Source organism: Peromyscus eremicus, chromosome 20, assembly GCF_949786415.1.
Source record: "Peromyscus eremicus chromosome 20, PerEre_H2_v1, whole genome shotgun sequence".
NCBI classification, from domain to species: Eukaryota; Metazoa; Chordata; class Mammalia; order Rodentia; family Cricetidae; genus Peromyscus; species Peromyscus eremicus.
This window is the reverse complement of record NC_081436.1, coordinates 27,700,272-27,717,060: the sequence shown is the minus strand read 5'-3', so window position 1 is coordinate 27,717,060 and position 16,789 is coordinate 27,700,272. Positions and strand designations below refer to the sequence as shown.

General features: G+C 44.6%; 1 protein-coding gene across 1 annotated transcript; it reads right to left on the bottom strand.

Annotated features, from left to right (window-relative positions):
- Positions 1–2,515: 2,515 nt before the first annotated feature.
- Positions 2,516–6,114, bottom strand: Ly6k (lymphocyte antigen 6 family member K). The gene is made up of 4 exons (XM_059247736.1): positions 5,962–6,114; positions 5,608–5,681; positions 4,640–4,738; positions 2,516–2,929 (listed from the first exon to the last, which is right to left on the bottom strand). Exons 1-4 carry the CDS (start codon positions 6,003–6,005, stop codon positions 2,610–2,612), a joined length of 537 nt encoding a protein of 178 aa, XP_059103719.1. The 5' UTR covers positions 6,006–6,114; the 3' UTR covers positions 2,516–2,609.
- Between the last annotated feature and the right edge of the window lie 10,675 nt (positions 6,115–16,789).

Sequence of the window (16,789 nt, the reverse complement as noted above, 5' to 3'; positions counted from 1 at the left end):
ATTAGCTTAATTTAGAATATCTCTCACAGAGAGATTTGTCTGCTGGATGATCATGGGTCCTGTCAAGTCGACAGCATTAGCTGTTACACCCTCACATCCAACCCATTTGACTACTGTTTTTTGAAACCAAGGGCAGCCGGGCGGTGGTGGTGCACGCCTTTAATCCCAGCACTCGGGAGGCAGAGCCAGGCGGATCTCTGTGAGTTCGAGGCCAGCCTGGACTACCAAGTGAGTCCCAGGAAAGGCGCAAAGCTACACAGAGAAACCCTGTCTCGAAAAAAAAAAAAAAAAAAAAAAACAATGAAACCAAGGGCAGTTATTCCTTACTCTGTGGCCTTGTGGAGTGGCTCCCAGTCAGACACATCAGCCACCTGGTTTCCCACTAATGTACATGGGCTGTTACCAGGGAAAGTCTGTACTCAGTGACATCCACGGTGCTGGGTTTCCCTATGACTGCTCCCTGCCTCCTGCCTCATGACCTCCCTTCTCTCTTGCCTTAAGGAATGCTCCAGTTTGCTAACATGCTACTCAGAGACCAGCCTCGTTTGAACTCTTGTTCTGAGACAACCAGAGAGACACGGCTGTCAGAAATGAATATAGTTTCCAGGTATGGTGGCTCACACCTGTAATTCTAGTACTTGGGCGGCTGAGGAAGGAGGGTCACAAGTTTGAAGCTATGTTGGGCTGCATAACAAATTCCAAGCCAATCTTAAGTATAGAATGAGACCTTATCACGAGGAGAAGGGGGATTCTCTCCCCTTTCCAGATATCTAGTTTAACAATGTCATTTACTGAACATCACCCACCCCCTACCCCACCCCACCCACCTACTCCTACAGGTTGGAGGTTTCTGTGTGCTCTTGTTACTCTGCCAGGTTGATGAGAGAATGTCACTGGCCTTCTTGTGGTGTCTGGCCCAAGACTTGTCCCCATTCCAACCAGTTTGCATAAAAGCCTGCCCTTGTACCAATGGGGCTGTGTCTACTTGCTCTTAAGGAGCTTTCACATAAGGTAGTGCCCACTCCGATCCCCGACTTTCATAAACACTAACTTCTGCGTCTCCTTCCTTCTGCGGAGACCCTTCTAGAAATCCCTATGTCAGTCCGGTACAATCATAACCACAATTAAATTGCTGAAAATGGTTCTTCCTAATGTGGCTGAAGGCCCATAGGTTCCAACTTGAAGACTACTCTGTGTCTACTTTTACAGGCCTATTTTCCACTGAAGACTGCACCCGTTTAAATAACCTCCAGCAGCGCTTCGCCGTGTGGCCTAGTCTGCTTTCTGTTGCTGTGATGAAATGCCATTACCAAAAGCAACTTGTGGAGGAAAAGGTTAAGTTTTGTTTGCAGTTGTCCATCATGTAGGGAAGGCAAGAACTAGAGGAAGGAACTCAAGTAGAAGCCGTTACGGACGTCTGCTTCCTAGCTTGCTTCCTATGGACTGCCCAGTTTGCTGATACAAGCCAGGACCCTATGGGTGGCACCACCCACAGTGGGATGGGCTCTCCCACACCCACCAGTCATTAATCAAGAAAATGTCTCCACACACTTGCCCACTGGCCAATCCGATGGAGGCATTTTCTCAATTGATGTTTCTCTTCCAAGTTGACACATAGACAAAAAAAAATCCAACCAACTAAACAAACAAAACCCTTATCAGGATATCATATTAATTCTCTTATATGCTCACCACACCCTCCCCCAACCTGTTTCTTCAGGGTTCTCAACTTTTGTTTGCCCTAACAAAAGTAGCATACCTAAACTTTACCCCAGGGGTATAGGAATGGCCTGGCTGTCGTTACTGGGTGGGTCAAAGGCGGGGTGTGAACTCATAGCCTTTGAGAGACAGAGGAGTTAGAGGTCCAGTCCTGAAGATACTGTCCATCCCTCAAGGGTCCTTCCTGATTCCTGTCCTCCAAATAGACTTTGACTCCTATGACAGAGATGCCTCAGAAATAGTACAGAGGTTTTCTAGAAGGTTCTCCAGACCTTCTCTGCCCAGCTACCTAAGACCAGAAGGAAGATGGAGTGTATATAAGTACACCCTGCTCTGACAGTAGGTAAAATCCTTGGTAGGAAGTCCTTGTTTGGTAGAGGTCAACTCCTATGGATGACTGCAGCTCACTAGAAACATGGAGGACATATACCTGCTGTCATCTATCTGGTCCAACCTTCTAATGCCAGAAAAATCCATGGGTGGAAATTTACAAACGGATACACACATGTCAGGTAGTGGGCTAGATGGTGCAGAGTTTTTCCTTCAGGATATTTACCTCCTGTTAGTCCATCTTCTCCTTTGATCCTGGGGGATCACGTTGTGTTTGTGGAGGAGACGTGGGCTTCCTCCCCATCAACTCAGAGGCAGTGGAACAGAAAAGGGAGGGGCAAGACTTAATTTCAGAGGCACTGGCCAGCAACACTGTGGCCAGGCCTGTGACTAGCTCTTCTGGAAGCTGAAGAGCTGTGGGCTTCCCACCTGCCCATCCAGAGTCCACAGGAATCATGCCAAGAGGTGAACAAAGGGAAACGAATTTAATTAGAAGGGTCCAGCAGGGTACGGGGAATTCATGCCCCACAAGGCATGCTCCGGGTCCATCTGTAGCTTACTTACTGCAGGCTGAGGGCTGTGAGCACAGCAGCAATAAGGACCATGAAGCCAGGCAGGAACAGCTCAGTGTGTCTGTGTCTTCTCTCACTGGCTTTTCCAGGCTGCTCCTTGTAATATAAGAGGTGTGGCCCATGCTGATTACACAAGTCCCATTTACAGCACTTTGAATATAAGAAGGGCAAGGGTTTTTGGACCACAAAGTTCTTAGGCTGGGGCGGTCCAGCATCAGAACTTTCCTCAGGGGCAGGAGGGAAATATGGAGGGATTAGACAGGTTTTGGTGCACTGTTTTGATGAAATGTAGAAACGTTCCAACAATCCTAGTAGGAAAGAAAGAAAAAGATATGAGTTTGAAGTCCTGATACCAGAGCCTCTCTGAATTATGTGCACCCCTTAAGACCTTGTCAGAGACCTTTACTCAATGAGAGCATCAATCAGAGGGCAGGAACCACTATTCAAGAGGAAAAAGGCCAGGCTAATTCAGGGTGGACTGTGTGGTCCTCCACATGCTCTGGGGATTTGTGCCTTTATTTGGAAACACAGGATCCTTGATCCTCAACTTTTAAAACACAGAATTGACTCAAGTGACTGAAACAGACAGAAGCATATTGGAAGGACCTCTGGCCATCCGGCTTAGATTCAGCTGCTGGTCTTCCAACCGCATCTTTCATTGCACAAGATATTCCTCCCCCCCCCAGGAGTCCAGTCAAAGAGAGAGAAGAGGGATTCTATGAGCAGGGACATCAAGATCATGAGGGGGAAACCTACAGAGACAACCAAACCAAACTAGTGGGAACTCTTGAAATTTAGACCAACAGCTGTGGAGCCTCCACGGGATTAGGCCCTCTGCATAATCGAGACAGTTGTATAGCTTGATATGCTTAAGAGGCCCCCTGGCAGCAGGATCAGGATCCATCCCTGGTGCATGAGCTGGCTTTTTGGAGCTCACTACTATGGTGGGATACCTCACATAGCCTTGAGGCAGGGGGAGAGGCTTGGACCTGCCTCTACTGAATGTACCAGGCTCTGCTGACATCCCATGGGAGGCCTTATCTTGTTGTAGTGGGGAATTGGGGATGGATTGTCGGGGGGGGGGGGGGGGCGAGAGGAGTGGGAGGAGGGAAGATCTGTGATTGGTATGTAAAATTAATAAAAAATTTCTTAATAAAAACATAGTTTTTTTTTCATATTAAGAAATAAAGTTCCTATTAGCTGAGCCAAGTCCTGTCTAGTGCTTTACCATCCTACAAACTTCCCAGAACACAGAGAGACCAGGAATGTATGTGTGGTAGTGGTGATGAGAACTGAATTCGAATGCTCAAGTGCTGAAAACAACACCCCACTGTAGGTAGAATGTTGTGGGTTCCCTGGATCCCCATTGGGAAACCCTTCTTGTATCCAGAATTTCTGCAGTGGATCAGTCTGCAAATACCCAAGCCATGGCCCCTTCTCCGAGAATATCTATTAAGCTGTAACTGTCCTTCATAAAAACTGCCTAGATGCTAGTCTCAATAAGGCATCTGACATCATTTTTAAAAAAAATAAAGATAGATAAAGATAAATCTATATTATTCTCCCAGCATCCTAATACTGCTGACTGATAGCTGCTGTTGCATGCTTTTCTGCCTGGCTTGTGCTTCCCAGCACTGAGGCCTGCATCTGCTTCTCAGGGCATTTCCCCTTCAGTGTGTTGGTTTGACTTGGTTTTTTGTTTGTTGTTATTTAAGGTCACTTTTGATTGACAGTTGCTTTTTTTTGTTTGTTTTTTGTTTTTTGTTTTTTTTGTTTTTCTGAGACAGGGTTTCTCTCTGTGTAGTTTTGGTGCCTGTCCTGGATCTTGCTCTGTAGACCAGGCTGGCCTTGAACCCACAGGGATATGCCTGGCTCTACCTCCCGAGTGCTGGGATCAAAGGTGAGCACCCCCCCAACCCCCCACCCCCCACTGCCCGGCCAACAGCTCCTATTCCTGACAGCATGTATTGTCCCGTCCACAGGATCCTAGGAAGAACCCCAAACCAAGTAACACTTACGAGCAGCAACCATCACACAGAACTTTTGCTCATCAGAACATGTCTGTGGATTCGTGCAGTTAAGGCTGTTCTCTTCCTCACAGACATGACAGTTGAGAGCTGAAGAAAGGGATTGGGAAAGAGAAAACATGGGACCATTGTTCCTCCTGCAGCACCAAAGCTATCGTCCTATTCCAAGTGGCTGCCAAGTCCAGTGAGCCCCCAACTCTCCCCATGCCCACAGTCTGTGCATGCCACCTAAATTCTCAGCCTCTGTCTGGAGGCTCCCTCACCTGTCCACTAGGTATTTCATTTGGTCCCTCACATCTGGGCACACAGTGCATGAACCCATATCCTCAAAGAGACACGCTAGTGTCCAGAAATGCCAAAGGACATCCATTTCCACACCGTCCTTCGCCCTTTCCTTTCGGCCCCAGAGTTCCACAGCTACCCTTTGTCCTGGCCCATCCTCCTTGTTTCCAGGTCCCATCCTAGATAGGAACTACAAATTCTCCTGGGTCAGGATTAGAGCAGCTCCAGTTTGGAGAAGACAATAGAGGCACCTTCTCCCACTAACTCCCTATCCTCAGACAGTGCTGAGGCTCTGAGGTCAGGGTGGCCTTGGTTTTCTAGGACTTTTTTACAAGAAGGAAGGGTGATGGGAGAAACAGACCAGGAGCCCTGGGGAATGAGTAACCCATGCTTGCCCCTAGGGGAAGCGCAAAATCAGAAGCACTCTCCCTACTCCCATGCCCTCCCTCCACCCCCTGCCCCGCCCCTGCCCCCCCACTCCCACTCTCACCCGTGCCCCCACCCCTCCACTCCCCCCTCCCTACCCTCCCACCCTCCCCCCCACTGCCCCACCACACTGTAGCCTTCATGACCTCGGGTTTCACATTCCCGGACTTCAGTTTACCCTAACCACAATGGACTCTCTCTGGAGTCCCTAACTTTCATCATCTTATAGGGCGCGGGGTTGCAGCACTTACCTTCGACGGTCAGCGGTAAGCCTGTGGCTGTGAGCAAGACCAGGAGGACCACCATCTCCAGAGGGCGCCTGGTCCTGTCAAGGAGAGGAGTGTGAGTGGCTAGCTCTGCTCCCTGGTGTCCCCGGCCCCGAGTCCACTCCCACCTCCCCATCCCCCCACCCCGGGCCACCCTTACTCCATGTTCTGCGCGCGCGGCGGCGGCGGGGGGGGGGGGGAGGGGGGTGTGTGTTGGCAAGGATGCACACCTCAGGGAACCTTCCTCACACTTTTGGCCCCACCTAGTCTGTGCTCTGGACCGCTTGCGGACCTGAGAGAGGAGCGGCTCATTTGCCCACACCCCACAACCACACTCACTTCCTCAGCGGTCCGTGCTTCAGTGTGTCCATGAGTCCTGGCATCTGACTGGCCCGGGGAGGTCTGAGATTCAGCTGGCTCTCTCGGGGGGGTCGCTCTCCTCACACTGCCCCCTACAGGGCGCCTCTGGGGCTCCTTCTGGAACATTCCAGTTCCCGCCAGTCCCACGGTCTCAGTCTCTTTGAAGTCCGTCCAGAGGGGGGCGACTCAGGCAGGGTCTGCGTGATACGCGGCAAACAGCGCCCCCTACCTGACCCCACTGCAATTAGTCTTCGCTCAGTGGGGCTCTTCTCCCCTGGGAGCCGGACACCAGAGAGCCCTGCTCTGACCTTCCTTATGCCACCTGAGGCAGATGTGGTGCCAGCAGTCTGTGCTCAGATCAGTTCCATGAATGAATACGCATGCGTACACTACAGGGTTTAAGGAACACAGCACCTTCCACTTGGCACAAGAAGCCCTCCTGTGGATTTCTCATCGACCTGTCCGGTACAGAACTCCAGCCAAACTCACTCTAGTTTCCCTTGCTTCCTTTTTACCTTGCTTTCTCCTCACAGTCCTGTGATAATGTCCCCCCCCTTTTTTTCCACAGTTGCATGTATCCTGTAGCCGAAATTTAGCACAGCATGCCCTTGACAATAAAAGTAGCTGTTGGGGCAGTATTTTAAATGTTCTGTGCAGTACTGAACGGTCTAGAATGTCACTCTTAGCGTAGGAAAGTATACACCGGGCAGCATTCCCAGCAATCAGGTATAAAGCCAAAGGGATAAGTGCATTTGCAACTTAAACCAGTATTCCCCAGTTGCCACATGTATCAGTGGGTAATTTTGTCCTTTATGGTATGATAAACGAATGCCTGAGTCCATGCACTATTTTTTTTTTTAAGCAAAGAGCGTTCTTATCCATCCTTTGGATTCTCATTATCTTATCAATTCAGACAGGATCTTGGTGTAATTTTTAGTCTCCATTTTTAATAAACTGGGCTGAACATGTATCTTTATTTCTAATCTGTCTGTTTGCCTGTCTGTCTGTTTATTTGTGGTGACTCCTCCATGTGTGTCTGTGGCTCATTTTCCTATTGATTTCTTTATGGTGAGATTACTTTGTTGTTGCTAATGATAGAAATTCACATCTCCCCCTCTTCCCATTTGCTGCCAATACTTTAAACAAGGAGATGTGTTTATTTGAAAGCATGTGTCCCAGCCTCCCTGGGCAACACTAGTACATGCTGGCAGATGAGGGTACCAACAACAGAGAATTATGTCTTACAGCTGTGGAGGCTGAGAAGCCCCGAGACCAACGTGCCAAGACTCTCTATGTCTGCTGAGGGCTCCTTGCTTTTAGATGGCACCACCTAGGTTTGATTACATGGTAGAAGGCAGGAAGGATTGAACTCACATCCAACAGCTCTTTTATAAGGACAGCAAGTCCATGCCTGAGAGGAGCCCCCATGGCCTAACCAGTCTCCAAGGCTCCACCTCTCAATACCACCACAAAGGCAGTGCGTACATGTGTGTGTGTGTGTGTGTGTGTGTGTGTGTGTGTGTGTGTGTCTAGTTTTGAGGGACGCCACACTGAAGCCACAGCCATTGCAGTATTTGGATGCTACCATGCTCAACATCCTGAGGGATAGATCCTGATGAACATCCTCAGCTTGAATTTGGGATCCAGGACTGACTATCGAATTCTCTGGTATCCCCCAAATTAATGTAATCACAAACATTTCTCAAACAGTGGGAAATAATTCTCTCTTACAGATTCCTTCAGTCAATAAGGAACAGAAGTATGTAGACCTTCTGGGTCAACCTGTGGGGTCACAACCCCTTTGGGTCAATTTGTAACAAGGAAAATACATCCTACATATCAGATATTTACATTACAGATCCTAACAGTTGAAAATTTAAAGTTATGAAGTAACAACGAAAATAATTTTATGGTTAGAGGCCATCACAACATGAAGAACTGTATTAAAGAGCAGAAGCATTAAGAAGGTGTAGTGGGTATTTGGTCCACCTATGGCCTGGGATCACAGCCTCCCGCCTGGTAGGTACCAGCGGCGCAAATCCCTCAGCAAAGCACTCCTGCTCTGCAGTCTGAGCACGATGGCAGCTGTCTGCCCACTGGCCCCTGACCGGCTCTGAGCAGGCTCCAGTGGCCCCGGGAGACCGCTGCAGGAGTCGCTGATACATTCCCCCTGCCCACCAGTGACCACGCTGCATGTGGGGATGCCCACAGGCTGCTCCTTCCTTTTAAATCTGTCCGCTGTAGTTGCTGAAGCTCCCAGATCGAACAACTTCTGGAGCACGCGAGCCAGAGCGGAGGTACAGTGCTTCAGAACCTGCCGTGGCGCTACAAGAAGCTTGAGAACCACTGATGGAGACCAACTAAAGATTTAGGAATAACCAAAATTCCCTGCCTGTGATCATCTGTTTCCTTGTTACTGTAACAGAACATGTGACAAATAAACTAAAGCAGTGGTTCTCAACCCTCCTTACGCCTGGATCCTTTAAGACAGTTCTTCACATGTTGTGGTGACCCCCAACCATAAAACTGTTTTCATTGCCACTTCATCACTGTGATTTTGCTACTGTGATGAATTGTAATGTAAAATATGTGCTATTTCTGTTGGTTTTAAGCAACCCCTGTAAAAGGATCGTTCAGCCCACAAAGGGGTTGCGACCCACAGGTTGAGAACCACTGAACTAAAGGAAGAGAGGATCACAGCTGGCTGGCAGAGGTGCAGTGAAGTGGGGCGGGGGAAGCTGGGTGGATGAGGGTGGGCGTGTACCTCTGAGACTCACAGCTCCAAGGAACAGGAAGCAGAGTCCGGAGAAAGAACAGGAACTAGGCCCAGGCTATAAACCTCAAGCTCTCTCCTCCCAAGCAACTTGCTTCCTCCATGTAAACTCTCTTCACAAAGATTCTACAACCTCCTCAAACAGCATCACTAGCCAAAGACTAATAAGCCTGTGGGGGATGTTTTATATCTAAACTATAACACCGGTCCTGCCACTTGGAATGTTAATGACACCCCGAGCACTCATAAGAAAGCATTCGCTAGGTGTTTCTCTCGGGCCTCTGACCTCATCATCCACGTGCAGTTGCCAGTGTGTGCTGTCAGAAAACCTGCAACTAGGGAGCCTTGTCAGAAGGTCTGTTGACACGTCCAGGCTTTTTTGTCACTTCCCTGAAAGGACAGGACAGAAACTGCAGTAGCAGCAACAGCAGTTGATTCTGCTCACAGGTCAGCTAGGTCATAGCTACTTCATTTGATTCTTGTGAGCCAACCACAGCCATGATGAAGATGCCCATCCTGCTCACTTTGAGTGCTTTCAAGGACCATTGTCAGGCAGGTCACAGACACCAGGATTTGAAGCTTGCTCTTGCCTTCATCTTGGCTTTAGGTTGTCCTCACTTCCAGGATCAGAAAGAGCACAGCCCTGGCGTGGAGATCCCAGGCTATTTCAAGACAGTTTAACTGAGGTGTCCATACCTCAAAAGATGGATCTGGGAGACAACTTGTGAGGCACTCTAGCATTTGGTTTACCAAACTGCTTCCTGACCTTGTGACCTGCCTGTTAGGAATGAAGATAAATTGGAGAAACATCTGTGTTTCTCCTTTTGGTTAGCAGACCCTTGAATCAGGTGACCCCAAGAAACTGGAATCCGCCCCCCCCCCCCCGAGGAATCTCATGCTGGGAAAAAAAAGAGAAAAGACTAAAGCTTGGTGACAACCAAAGGAGGAACTTGCCTATTAGGAAAGAGTTTTCCCACAGCGATGACAGCTTGCCAGACAACCTACTATAGCCTGAGTTCCTCATCCGGTGCCCTGGCCTAGGCTGGTCACACCTGCTTGCATGGTCCTCAACCTCCAGGCTTGGGCCAGGACACACCCCAACACCCTCAACCTACAGGCCCCTCTTGCACTGTATTTCAATCTCCCTGGGCAACCAGATGCTGTGAATCTTGCACCATGGTCTGACTGGGTGAGTTCTCTTCTCCTCCATAACCCTCCTCCCTAAGCCCCAGATTTAGCCCCGAAGTCTAGGCTTGGACAAGGATGCACATTAAACACCTGCCCAGTCCCCTGTGTCATCTTCACTTCACTCTACCTAAGTTTTATCCAACCTGATCCACACATCCTGTGTTCTGGCCCAACCTGTTCTGTCCTTATCAGACACAGAACTAACAAAATAAGTCCCCATGTCCAAACTTCATGGTAAAAATATAGAAAATATGAAAAAGCAAGGCAGAATCTTCCCTGTAAAATCCACTAGTTCTATAGAAATTATTACCAGTGAGAATTACCTAGATGAAGCCTAGGACATAGAATTTGAAAGAAAAATCATAAACTTCATTAAAGAATTTAAGGAGTTTAAAAGAGACACGAAGAAAGAGCTTGTGAACTTACAGAGAATAAACCCCTGGGTGAATACCAAGAAGATAAAAACATAAGGCTGGTGGAAATGACAAGGACAGTCCAGGAATTCAAAACAAAAATTTAATAAAGAGATAGAAACATTGAAGAGAGCTCAAACTGAAATGAATATGCAATCAAAACTCCAATAACCCAAGTAGAAAACTCAAGGAAAAGCCTTACAAGGAGGATGGATCAACCAGAAGATGGAATATCAGGGCTTGACAAAGTAGGATCTAGATCAAACAAGCAAAGAATATGAAAAAAAAAACAGGAAAGGAACAGAGAAGAAGTATGGGACACCATGAAAAGACCAAACCTTCAAATTATAGGACTAGATAGATGAGGGAGAAGAATCCCAAGTCAGGGGCATAGACAAGATCATAAAAAAATTTCTCAAACTAAGGAAAGACATACCCATACAGAAGCACACAGAACCCCAACTAGACAAAGCCAGAAAAGAAAACTGTTGCACAAATCCTAATTGGTCTTATAATAAAAACCGGGAGTCAGACATTGGAGTAAATGCTGAAAGATCAGAGGAAACAAGCCACAGCTACTTCTCACCTGCCAACTCCTCAACAGAAAGGGGAAGATCCTGTCTCCATGAATCCTCAGACTAAATGCTCCCGAGTCCTCAGCTGAAAGGGCTGAGTTCCTGTCTCTTCCTGCCTTATATGCCTTTCTCCACCCAGCCATGTCACTTCCTGTCTCAACCTTCCTAATGCTGGGATTAATGGTGTGTGTGCTTTCCAAATACTGGGAGCAAAGGCATGAGATTCCCAAGTGCTGGGATTAAAGATGTGTGCCACCACGGCCTGACCTCTATGGCTAACTCTGTGGCTGGTTCTGCCCTCTGATCTTGAGACAAGCTTTATTTGTTACAGTACAAACAGAATGTCACCACAGAAAACCCCTATGGCATATCATAGTTCAAACACTAAGTATACAGAACATAGAAGGAATATGGAAAGCTGCAAGCAAAATTCACCTTGTTATTTGAAAACCCTTCAATTAACAGCTGATTTCTCAGTGGTTGGCAAGCCAGAATAGACCGGACAATGCATTCCAAGTCCTAAAAGACCATGACTGGTAACCTATAGTAATATACTCAGCAAAACTGTCATCATCGAAGTAGAGAGAAAAACTTTCCATGATATGTACAGCCTAAAATTTTATATACAAGGAAAACATAGGAAGCAGTATTTCAAGGTGAAGGGAGAAATGAGCGTAACCAAGAGACTGTAGAAAGACAAGAAAGCTATAATTACTGAAACATAAAATAACCACTGAGAATACAAACAAAACCACTAGAAGTCAACAACAAAATGATTGCAATCAATATTCACTTTCAATAATAATTTTAAATATTAATGACCTAAGTTTCTAAGCAAAAGATACAGGCTTGTAATCAGACTTTCTCTGTCCTGCCACTCAGCTCCCAAATAACCACAAGGAGAGTTATTATTAATTATGAAAGCTTGGCCAATAGCTTAGGCTTGTTGATAGCTAGCTTGTATAACTTAAATTAATCCATTTCTACTAGTTGATGTGCTGCCCCAGGCTTGTTTACCTCATCTACATACTTCCCATCCTTCTTGCTCTACATCTCATGGCATCTCTTGAGACTCCACCCTTCTTCTTCCCAGTGTCCTCCTCATCTGGCTCTCCCTCCCAATCTCTTTCTGCCCAGCTATAGGCCAGTCAGCTCTTTATTAACCAATGAAAGTGATACATATTTACAGTGTATAAAGACTGTTCCATTTCTCTATTTTTGTCTAATTAAAAAGGAAGGTTTTAACTTTCACATAGTAAAACTACATATAACAAAAACAGTTGTTGAGTAAGAATTACAGTTACAATATCCAGTCCAAATGGTAAATTTAAAGAAAATATTTTATTATCTATCTTATCTTTGTAAGTCTAAAGTTTTATACTTAATTTACCTTTAATCATAACTAAGGAAAACTTTAAATCTAATTGTTTAGTCTTTAACTACATCAAAGACCCCAGAAGGGTATAATGTTACCTAACAACAGGGACATCTGGCCTACAGGTTTGGCCTACAGGCCTGACATATCTGACAGAAATTTTTGAGAAGCAGGAAATTTTGAAGGACTGACCTACCTTGCCTTGGAAAAGTTTGGCAGTAGCTTTTTTTGTGTCCTACTAGTCCAGTTTGGACAGTAAACTATCAGCAATTGAGGCAAGAGCAGTTTTTTTCCCAAATGGTTTTTGCCATAAGGAAAGCAAAATCTATACAGAGGTTCTTCAATGTCCGTCATCTTCTTTTGAAGTAAATGAGTGCTGTCAGAAGCAGACATGTGTCACTGCCATGAAAAGCCTCAGGTTATTAAACTTATTAAATGCCATATTCTGTAGATCTTTGAAGTGTTTGAAGACAATCTAACTACCTAAATATATCTGTTTAACCTTGAAAATATATGTAATATGACTTCAAGTTTGATTATTTCAGATGACTAACTACCAACCTGTGTTTTTAAACTATACATTACATTTTTAAATTAATTGCATAAGCACAATATCCCAAACAAGAGTACAAATATATATATAATATATATAATGTATATATATAATAGCAAAAATATCATTAAATTTGTATCAATAAACCAAAATCCATACCAATGTAAAGTATTTTGAGATTAATAGTTGTTTTTTGGATTAAAGTAGGTTCAATAATTTATCATTTTTTCTATCATTCCTATGTCATATCCTCCTTTTTTGCTTTAGAAAGAGATTTTTGAATTTAACTCTTTCATTTAGCTTTTTTCTTGACTATGACCAATAACAATTTGTAACCAACCTCCTTTTAGTGATAACAAACATATATAATCCATTTGGGGGAATGTGGGCATTGTTTTCTCTAGACTGCTTCCTGTTATCTGGAGGTTCTGGCATCTTTGGGGGAACCTTGAGAAAATCAGGATAATTGTTAAGTCCTGGATAGAATAGTCTGTGAGGCTGGACTATTTCCGTCATTAGCCTTAAAACTGTTCTGAATGCAGAACTCAGAGGAAATGGCAACAGAGGTGTTTTGAGATGTTGGGTCATCTGAGCCATGTGTTTTCAGTGATATTTTGTCCACTTGCTCTGAAAATATATAAACTTTTAAAAATAACATACATATCTGTATTAATACAAGTATAGACTGTGTATTGTACACAAATTAGCCAAAGACGATTTTTTGTTTTATGTTCGTGCAGGTAAAATACACATCACATGTTTTGTAGTTTTCCAAGGTTTATTTCTTTATGTCTGCAGCCAGGATGTTCAAGGGGTCTTCCCTGATCAAACCTGATCCATATCAATGTGGAATGAATCCGTAGCCTCTCATTTCCTGTAGAAATAAGAGCATAACCTCTTCCCTAAAGCAATAAACCTTTTTGCTTCCATTTTGAAGTCAAGATATTCTTAAAATATATAAGTTGGTTTAATCTAGCAGCTTTCATAATACAAAGTCTCTTAGCAGCGCTCCTTCATGAGCAGTCAAAAAAAAATTAAACACAACACAGTAACATACAGGATTCAGATTGCTTGTGTGCTTCCCATCTTTACATGGATTTTTGTTTTTTTTTTTCTTTTTTTTCCCCCAAGCCCACCCCCCATTCCCATCTCCTCCAGGGCAAAGCTTCCCCCTCGGACTGAGATCAACCTGGTAGACTCAGTCCAGGCAGGTCCAGTCCCCTCCTCCCAGGCCGAGCCAAGTGACCCTGCATAGGCTCCAGGTTTCAAACAGCCAACTAATGCAATGAGCACAGGACCCGGTCCCACTGCTTGGGTGCCTCCCAAACAGATCAACTGTCAAGCCAATCAACTGTCTCACCCATTCAGAGGGCCTGATCAAGTTGGTGACCCCTCAGCCATTGGTTCGTAGTTCATGTGTTTCCATTCGTTTGGCTGTTTGTCCCTGTGCTTTATCCAACCTTGGTCTCAACAATTCTTGCTCATATAAACCCTCCTCATTCTTGCTAATTGGACTCTCAGAGCTCCACCCAGGGCCTAGCCATGGATCTCTGCATCCAGATCCTTCAGTAGTTGGATGGGGTTTCTAGCACCACAATTAGGGTGTTTGGCCATCCCATCACCAGAGTAGGTCAGTTTGGGCTGTCTCTCGACCATTGCCAGCAGTCTGTTGTAGGGGTATCTTTGTGGATTTCTGTGGGCCTCTCTAGCACTTTGCTTCTTCCTATTCTCATGTGGTCTTCATTTACCATGGTCTCCTATTCCTTGTTTTCCCTCTCTGTTGTTGATCCAGCTGGGATCTTCCGCTCCCCCAAGCTCTCTTTCCCTCGTTTAAAAAGAATAAATTCTTTTTTAAAGACTTTACTTCATTATCTTTAAACTATTTTTTAATCTGTGACTGTACATTCTGGCTGAAAGAATTGAATCACAAAATCAATTGTTGTCTACAAGAAACACCTTTGTTTTGACAGTAAGTATCTTAGAGCAAAAAGATGGCTAAAAGTACTCCCATCAAATGGGATCAGGAAGCAAGCAGGTACCATTATGCTAATACCTGACAAAATAGACTTCAAACTGAAATTTATTGGAAGAGATAAAGAAGGACACTTCATTATAATCAAAAGGACAGTTAAATAAGAAGACATTGCTATCCTAAACATATATGCATCACATTCTGATGCACCCAATTTTATAAAAAGTGTACTACTGTAATTAAAACACAGATCAACATCATATAATAATAAGAGGTGATTTCAGTACCCCACTTCATCTGGACAAAAAATAAACAGAAAACACCAGAATTAAATGTCATTAAACATCAATAGGACCTAACAGATATCTACAGAATACTACACGCATGCACACACACACACACACACACACACACACACACACACACATGAAACTTACCCTACTCAGCAGCACATGAAAGATTCTCTAAAATAGACTTCATCTTAGGATACAAACAAATTTTAACAAGTTCAGAAAGACTGATGACACCAAGTATCCTATTTGATCACAATGCAGTAAAGCTTAAACCTGACAGCAAACCAATCTCTAGTAAATACACAAACTCATGGAGGTTAAACAGCTCATTACTGAATGATTAATGGGTCAAAGAGAAATCAAGAAAGACAGAAAAATTTTTTCTGGAACTAACTGAAAATCAAAAAGAAAACAACAAAACCTCTGGACACATTAAAAGCAGTTAGTCCTATGAGGACCTAACTTGACTTTTTCCTGTAAAATCATTCCTCCATATCTTTTTTTTTATATAAACAAAAGGCTAAGAACATTAAAACATGATGCTAGAGTCCAGCTGCTGCTGAGGTCACAGGTGCATACCCAGAGGAGCCCTTCTCCTCTCACAGGTATGACAGGCAGCCTAGAGACACTGTTTGTGGTCCCTAACAGACTTCCAGGTACCAGTATTTATGACTTGCAGAAGTGAGTTTGCAAGAAAACAGTCATTGGCAGCTACACCTCCAACAGGTGAACCTTGAAAACATTATGTCACTTCAAAGAGATTGCATGTATGTGTGTGTGTGGGGGGTGTTATATAATACATGTGATATATATGTCAATGAAATCAGTTATCAAAGACCAAGCGTCATTCAAGCCCAATCTAAGGTAATGACCAGAACATAAAAATCTATAGCAACAGGAAGTGCAGTAGTGTACGGATAGCCTGGACAGTGCAGGACAGGGGTCATGAATGGCTGTAGTGAGAGGTCCTCCAGAGCATTGCATCTGGCTTGAATTCTGGAGTATTGGCACCTAGACTTTGAACTGCCTTTTGTGATGCTACCTTTGGTGATTTGTTATCTTTTATTTGAATTGTTTGATTCTTCTCTGAGTTCTTTCTGAAGGATTCAGAGCCTTTGCAAAACTTGGTTATGAGAGGACTTGGAAAACCAAGATGTGTCATGGCTGAGAATTGCTTGGGCAAATGGTTCCTTCAAACAGCTTCAGATAAGAGGTCTTGGTGTATAGAAATTGACTTGCTAAGAGGTGTGAATTGTCTAACAATAAAAAGGTTTTCTTTTTTTTTTCTTTCTTAATTTCTTTATTATTTTATTTTATTTTATTTTATTTATTTTTGAGGAACAAAGGGCAGTCAGTTCACCAGAAGCTGATTCCCCTGATGTTTTGCTAAACCTAAACTTCATCTTGGAGTGACACTTTTCTTCCACAGACTTGCAAAATAGAACAACAACACTTGACACCCAACCTCATGGGGCTGGGAGAAAGAAAGCTGGGTGGTGGTGGTGCACACCTTTAATCTCAGTCCCTTCAGGACAGGCACCAAAACTACACAGAGAAACCCTGTCTTGAAAAACAAAACAAAAAAAAAATCCTAGACAGATTACTTTTGATGCTTTCATGGGTGGCTTGTGTAAAAAGGACTATGCAGATTAAAAACTGGTGATA